The following is a 5494-nucleotide window of genomic DNA, read 5'->3' as shown; positions in this document are numbered from 1 at the left end:
GTCTATTTCGTTCTTTCTAAGGAATTGTATTTGCAATTTCTTCCTTGGTATTGTAATTACTTGTATTCATACAAATTTCTTAGATTGAATGAAATGACTTTTGCCTTCACAAAAATTATGCTACGACAGTGTAGTAGCGCAGGGCCAAAATCGAGTATTATGACAATATAGTGGGTGTTTGGCACCAATGCCATTTTCTGAGAAAACAGTGTCATGTAGGCACCACATTAGAGAAAGTGGTGCTTCGAACAATATACTCTTATTTGGTATCATTTTTTTCAGAAAAAAACATTGCTTTGGACCACACTTGCTTTGGAAATTGAGAAAATGTGGTTTAGAGCAATGCCCAAGGATACATTACTGCCATTAATAGAATGATATAGGATCAATGTAACATCATATTGGACATTAGATAATAATATCCTCATACCCGGTACTGTTTTACTCAGAAAAAGGTGCGATATTCCCATAACCGATGCCAAACACCTACATATTTATTGCCATATTCATCCGCTTCAAGGTGGGGCTACATCACAGGCTTTGATTTCATTATATATTTTCACTGCAAACAAACAAATTACAGAATCGTGGTTTGCATACATTTGCACCACAATCAGAGCCTGTAACTGTAACGAAAAATCCAAGAGACAGATTGAGTTGAGTGGACATTATTTTTTTTTTTTAATTTTAACGCCCTGGTGTTTATTATACTTCTCTGACATGTTGGTAACAAACATGCAACCCAGAGAGAGAAAGAAAGAAGAAACCAAAGAAACACATATCTGATGCAAGAAATTAAAGCCTGAAATATGCTACTTCATAAGTTGTGACTCATCTTATGCAAGATTTTCCTCCTTTTGTAAGGCCATTAGTTTTTTTTTTTTTCAGTTGCAGCCCAAATTCATGAAAAAATGGCTATTTTGATCGACATTTGAGATATTATGAGAGCTGCCCAGACAATCTCAACATCTTCTTCATCATCATCAGAGTATCAGACCTTGATTTTATGCTCTGGCTTGTGAGTGAACTCAAAATCTACATGCACAAAAGCTCTCTCTACGTCCGGGAGTTGCTCCAGCTTCTCCTGGAGCGTTTCTCCAATGTTATGCGCCTGACTCAGAAGCATGTCCCCAGACAAGACTATGTCTACCTCTACAAAGTAGTGAGACCCAAATGTGTAGGCCCTTACTGTATCGATGTGCTTGATCTCTTCATGGTGGTTCCATATCAGATATGTCAGCTTTGCTAAGTAGTCCGGCGGAGCTGTTCTTCCGATCAATGACCGCACATTCTCCAGAATCGTCCTCGACCATGTGCTCATTGTGTATAAAGCTATCTGCATTTTTATTAGTTTGAATCAGATCATAAAGCTCTCACTCATCCATTATCAGTTAGTTTGAGAAGAGAAACATGAAGAAATATTAAGGCTAAATATATTGTAGAATAATTAGTATCCTGTAACTCAACTTTAAAATATGTTTGTAAACAGTTATCCCTTGGAGCCAGTCAAGAATTCCTTGACCGGACACTACGGATGTATTCGAGCCGGACCTAATATCTAGTCATTCGAGCTCGGCTTGCTAAAAACTATGAGGCTCGAGCTTAAATTCGAGACTTGAACTCAAATTTGGCTCGAGTCAAAAGTTTTTCATGAACTGAACTTGAATAACTCAGAAAAAACTCGACTCGTAACCACCCCTGTAGGAGGGTACTCCATGCTCCTCATCTACTAGTAATGCAAAAGACCAATATTTCATTGGTTCTATAAACATATTTATTTGTTTATGACAGCAAAGGACATTTTAATATAATAATTTTACTTGGAGTAAAATGGCAGTTTCGGAGAGTTGAGGTACTGCAATGACATGTTTTATAATTCGATGGGATACTAAATAAAGTGTGACTACCCAGCGTATTAATCCCGAATTTACCCAAATATTAATTGATATTGAGGTTACGAGCTTACTAGAATGGCTCCAGTAGGATCAATCCACCAGTAGTAACGGACGGCCAGAACTGCTGTTACTAGACCCACTGCGTTGGTGACCACATCGAAGAAATGATCTTGAGCATAAGCTCGGATTATTTCGTTCTGGAACTGACGACAATACACCATCAACACAAATTTTACTACCGTCACAGAAACCATTATTCCAATCATCCACTTTTCCTTCTCGGCGTCCAATTTCAGACGGGACTGTGGAGAGATGAATAAGCAAATTAATTAACTGTTAGTTATATATACAAAATAAGAGTGTGAATGGATCTGTTTTGAATTGCACCCCGTTTACTTCAAAATCAATTTAGACGGATTGGATGGACCAATAAGAGATATTAGATTGGATCAATTTGATCTATTATTAGATTGGATTGGACTTAGTCCATCCATAATAAATTTATATTGGATTGGGTTGGATTAAGCCAATATCTATATAAGATAAGAAAATAGGTGCCAATGGACCGAGTTTGAGTTGAAACCAATGTAAATCAAAATGAATTTCAATGGGTTGAATGGTCCAGGCACTGAATTGGACCAGTCCAAAATATTCATTCGATTAGATTGAACCTAATCCATTTATAATGTAGTCACATTGGACTGGATCGGATTGAACCAAATCCAATCCAATTGACACCCCTATATACAGATAGATGGTTTTGAGCTTTGAAGTGCAAATGGCATGGTGCTCATCACTGAACTAATGAATAAATAGAAAAGAATTAATAAATTACCTCGGCGACCAGTTCCCTAGCAGACTCCAACAATATCTGCAGTCCCAGAGTTGCCATCACTGAAGCGAAAACAATGATGCCCTGCAAATAGAAGTCTATAAATTTGAGTTACTTGAGCATAAGAAAGAAGGGAAAGAGATTTATATATACCAAGTGATTCAAAATTTCTACTTAATTGTTTATGTCTTAATGTTCATATAAATTTTCATTCCTGTTGGTAAAAATCCTTCTCTCCTTAAATTTATGGTAATGAATATAATATATGCATGGAGCAAGGTTGTTTAATTAGTTGGCCAGACTGGAAATGGGTTATGTGTTTTTGAACTGTTGAACTTGAACCCAACCATGGCCTCCATCAACTAATTAATAGACAACCATTGACACTGGTCAAGACTTAGGATTAGCCTTTGTATTAATTAAGGCATTGTTTGGAATTTTGGGCATTTATTCAATAAACACTGTCATATAGGTGTCAGTGTGTTATTTTAGCATTTATTCCATCATGATTCCTACGTATAAAGACTTGTAAAAGTAAGCTTTGATTCATGTGTATGTCTACCGTTGAGGAAAGCTTCATTTTAGAACTTCCCCCAACGGATAGACATTTATTCACTGATTTACTTTCATAATTGATTTTTTCAGTGAATAAACTAAAACTATACCAAACACATAGTAAATGCCCTAAAATTTGAGTCCTGAGTAATAATCTTAATACTTGAAAGTGCATCAAGTTCAATTCAATCCCTTTGGTTTGCATCTGAATTGGCTCATTGGGCTGCATTTAATCTGACATGCTTTCAGAGAATCAATCAGATTAAATTTGTGATTCTAACAATCAATTTGCTTTAATTTTGCTGCTGGCCAGAAGTATTGATTCTTTGGAGCAGAAATTAACCAAACATACTCCAACTTTCCCATTTCTTTTCCTTATCTTGTGTGAGTAGGTACTGAGTAGGTGGGTGGTGGCAACCATTAATCTCTATTTGATTCACGATTATTAGCTGATAATTTTAATTATAAACACATCACTACAAACTACTAATTTTATATTATTTCAGCAGCCATATATGGAAAAGCGAAAAGTGTAAAACTAATTAACACAGTATTTTTCAATTATGGGAAGACTGACCACTGGTTGCATCCGTTTCTTGCCAATTGGGTAACGATATTGGTTTGGCTTTCTCATGGTATGATCAGTGAACCAAAGTATAAACCCAGATAACAGATCCATGAGAGAATCCAAAGTTGATGCTATCACCGCCAAGGATCTGCTCTCTATAGAAGCATACACTTTTGCTATAAAAAGCACAACGTTTGCTACGTTTGATGCAAGAACAGCCATCCTCTCGCTCCTCGCAAGCTGCTCCCTCTGATCCTGTAACACAATTAATGCTCTCTCTCTATATATAAGTGAATCAAGAGAAATAAATTAAAAGCCATGCATAAACAAACGTCAACGATCAGCCCAAAATCAGTCAAACAAACTAGAGATAGATAGAGAACAAACCAACCTCTGTTAGGCTTCCAGGCAAACCCAACTCAGTGACGGTTTCCATTTCGTTGAATCCTTTGACAAGATTCTCCTGCCTCTTGTAATACTTTGCAACCTTGCCTTGCTTGCCTGACATATAGAAATACGTGAATTCCCACTAATTGTTCAATTCTCAAGCAAATGAAAATGATATTAATCGAGCAAGATGATGGCCGGCCGGCCGGCCGGCGGCATTGATTTTTACCTAGAGTCTTTAGAATAACTGCAAAACCCAGTTGAGGATCTGTCCGCTGTTCCGGCAGCCGAAACTCTTCGAGGTTGAGTCGCCACGGTGGCTCTATAAACACTGTTTCTCCCGCCGGAGTCGGAGACAGAAGCTCGGTTCTGTAGTCGGATGAGTCGATGCGAAGCCCTGCTGACATCTTCACACCCAAATGTCTCTCAAGCGAGGAGCTATAGCTGGCCAGAGTCTATTTATAAAAGAAAAGAAAAGAAACCCATGAACCGCTGTCTAGCTTGAGTGGCTTTCACAGATTACCTAACCAAGTATAAAACAAGGAGAAAGCTTGCAACATGCATGTCATGGTTAACGTAAGAAACCCACTAATTATAGAGAAACGTAAGAAACCACCGAAAGAATTCTATACTATTTCGATATGGGTGATGGGTCCCACTTAGATCAGGATAAGCAGGAGACCAAATCAGCCCCACAACGTCCCACGTCACATCCCCGCCCTGTATAGGTAACAATGATAATATAAAAAAAGATGATCATCAGGAGACGTTCTTAATACAGGGCGGAGGGATGTACTGTGGGACGTTGAGAGGGGCAATTATGTGGGAGACTGATTTGTACTCGATAATCAAGACCCACCATTCATTCAACGGGTCCCATGCCAAAATCAGCTTAATTATTAACATTTAACTTGTTATGTGTTGTTGGTGGGTCCTGATTTGCAGTTGTCACTTGGTAAATTACCACTGTAGGGGTGTCAATTGGACTGCATTTGGTCCAATGAATCCGGTATAATGGGAGTCCATTACTAATGGATAATGTCCAATTCAATCCAGGGAATATTTTAGAATGTTTTAGACCGAATTTAATTCAATATTTTGGATCGTTTAATTTGTTTAAATTTGTTTTAATTTAGATTGATTCTAATCCAAACCTGATCTATTGATTCCTATACTTTTATCTTTTATCAATGAATCAGATATTGATTCGCTCTAACCCAATCCAATATAAATTCATCACGGTTCAATCCAATCTAA

At 37.5% G+C, this 5494-nt stretch overlaps 1 protein-coding gene across 1 annotated transcript; it reads right to left on the bottom strand.

Moving 5' to 3' along the window:
- Positions 1–671: 671 nt before the first annotated feature.
- On the bottom strand, positions 672–4834 carry LOC148846552 (metal tolerance protein 10-like). Its single transcript, XM_088953284.1, has 6 exons — positions 4467–4834; positions 4242–4351; positions 3860–4105; positions 2731–2811; positions 1967–2197; positions 672–1336 (listed from the first exon to the last, which is right to left on the bottom strand). Exons 1-6 carry the CDS (start codon positions 4642–4644, stop codon positions 992–994), a joined length of 1191 nt encoding a protein of 396 aa, XP_088809410.1. The 5' UTR covers positions 4645–4834; the 3' UTR covers positions 672–991.
- Positions 4835–5494: the final 660 nt, after the last annotated feature.

Source organism: Nelumbo lutea, chromosome 7, assembly GCF_056320005.1.
Source record: "Nelumbo lutea isolate HS-2025 chromosome 7, American lotus-T2T, whole genome shotgun sequence".
Classification (NCBI taxonomy): Eukaryota; Viridiplantae; Streptophyta; class Magnoliopsida; order Proteales; family Nelumbonaceae; genus Nelumbo; species Nelumbo lutea.
Note: the sequence above shows the minus strand (reverse complement) of the source record. Positions and strands in the feature narration are given on the sequence as shown.

Coding starts and splice junctions, on each gene's coding strand:
- LOC148846552 (XM_088953284.1), bottom strand. CDS start 4,644: ATGTCAGCAGGGCTTCGCATCGACTCATCCGACTACAGAACCGAGCTT. Junction 4,106..4,241: donor TGCCTGGAAGCCTAACAGAG/GTTGGTTTGTTC, acceptor ATTGTGTTACAG/GATCAGAGGGAGCAGCTTGC. Junction 2,198..2,730: donor CTAGGGAACTGGTCGCCGAG/GTAATTTATTAA, acceptor ATCTCTCCACAG/TCCCGTCTGAAATTGGACGC.